At 52.9% G+C, this 257-nt stretch overlaps 1 protein-coding gene across 1 annotated transcript in view; it reads left to right on the forward strand.

The window, feature by feature from the left end:
* Positions 1-257, forward strand: part of MFN1 (mitofusin 1) — a 23,161-nt gene that overhangs the window by 22,473 nt on the left and 431 nt on the right. Inside the window, exon 16 of the mRNA XM_010161108.1 lies at positions 166-257. This exon is cut by the window's right edge and continues 15 nt beyond it. Coding sequence (XP_010159410.1) covers positions 166-257 — 92 coding nt within the window. The remainder of the gene's footprint in view (positions 1-165) is intronic.

A 257-nucleotide genomic window follows, 5' to 3' on the forward strand; every position in this document is an offset into this window, starting at 1 on the left:
TTCTCCTGCTTTCTGCTGCTCTGCAGGCCCTTCCTGGCTGGAGACGTTGTTTACTGCGCGCTGCAGTGCCTTGGGATTCCTACTTCCTTGTCGTCTTAGTTTTGGGGGGGGTTTCTGTTGCACAGGCGGCTGTAAACCATCCTTACAACACTGTCTTCCCTTTAGGGAAATGGCCACCACCTTTGCTCGGCTCTGCCAGCAGGTCGATGTCAACCAGAAGGACCTGGAAAAAGAAATCGCTAGGCTTTCCAAGGAAA

This window comes from Eurypyga helias, unplaced genomic scaffold (genome assembly GCF_000690775.1).
Source record: "Eurypyga helias isolate BGI_N326 unplaced genomic scaffold, ASM69077v1 scaffold8591, whole genome shotgun sequence".
Classification (NCBI taxonomy): Eukaryota; Metazoa; Chordata; class Aves; order Eurypygiformes; family Eurypygidae; genus Eurypyga; species Eurypyga helias.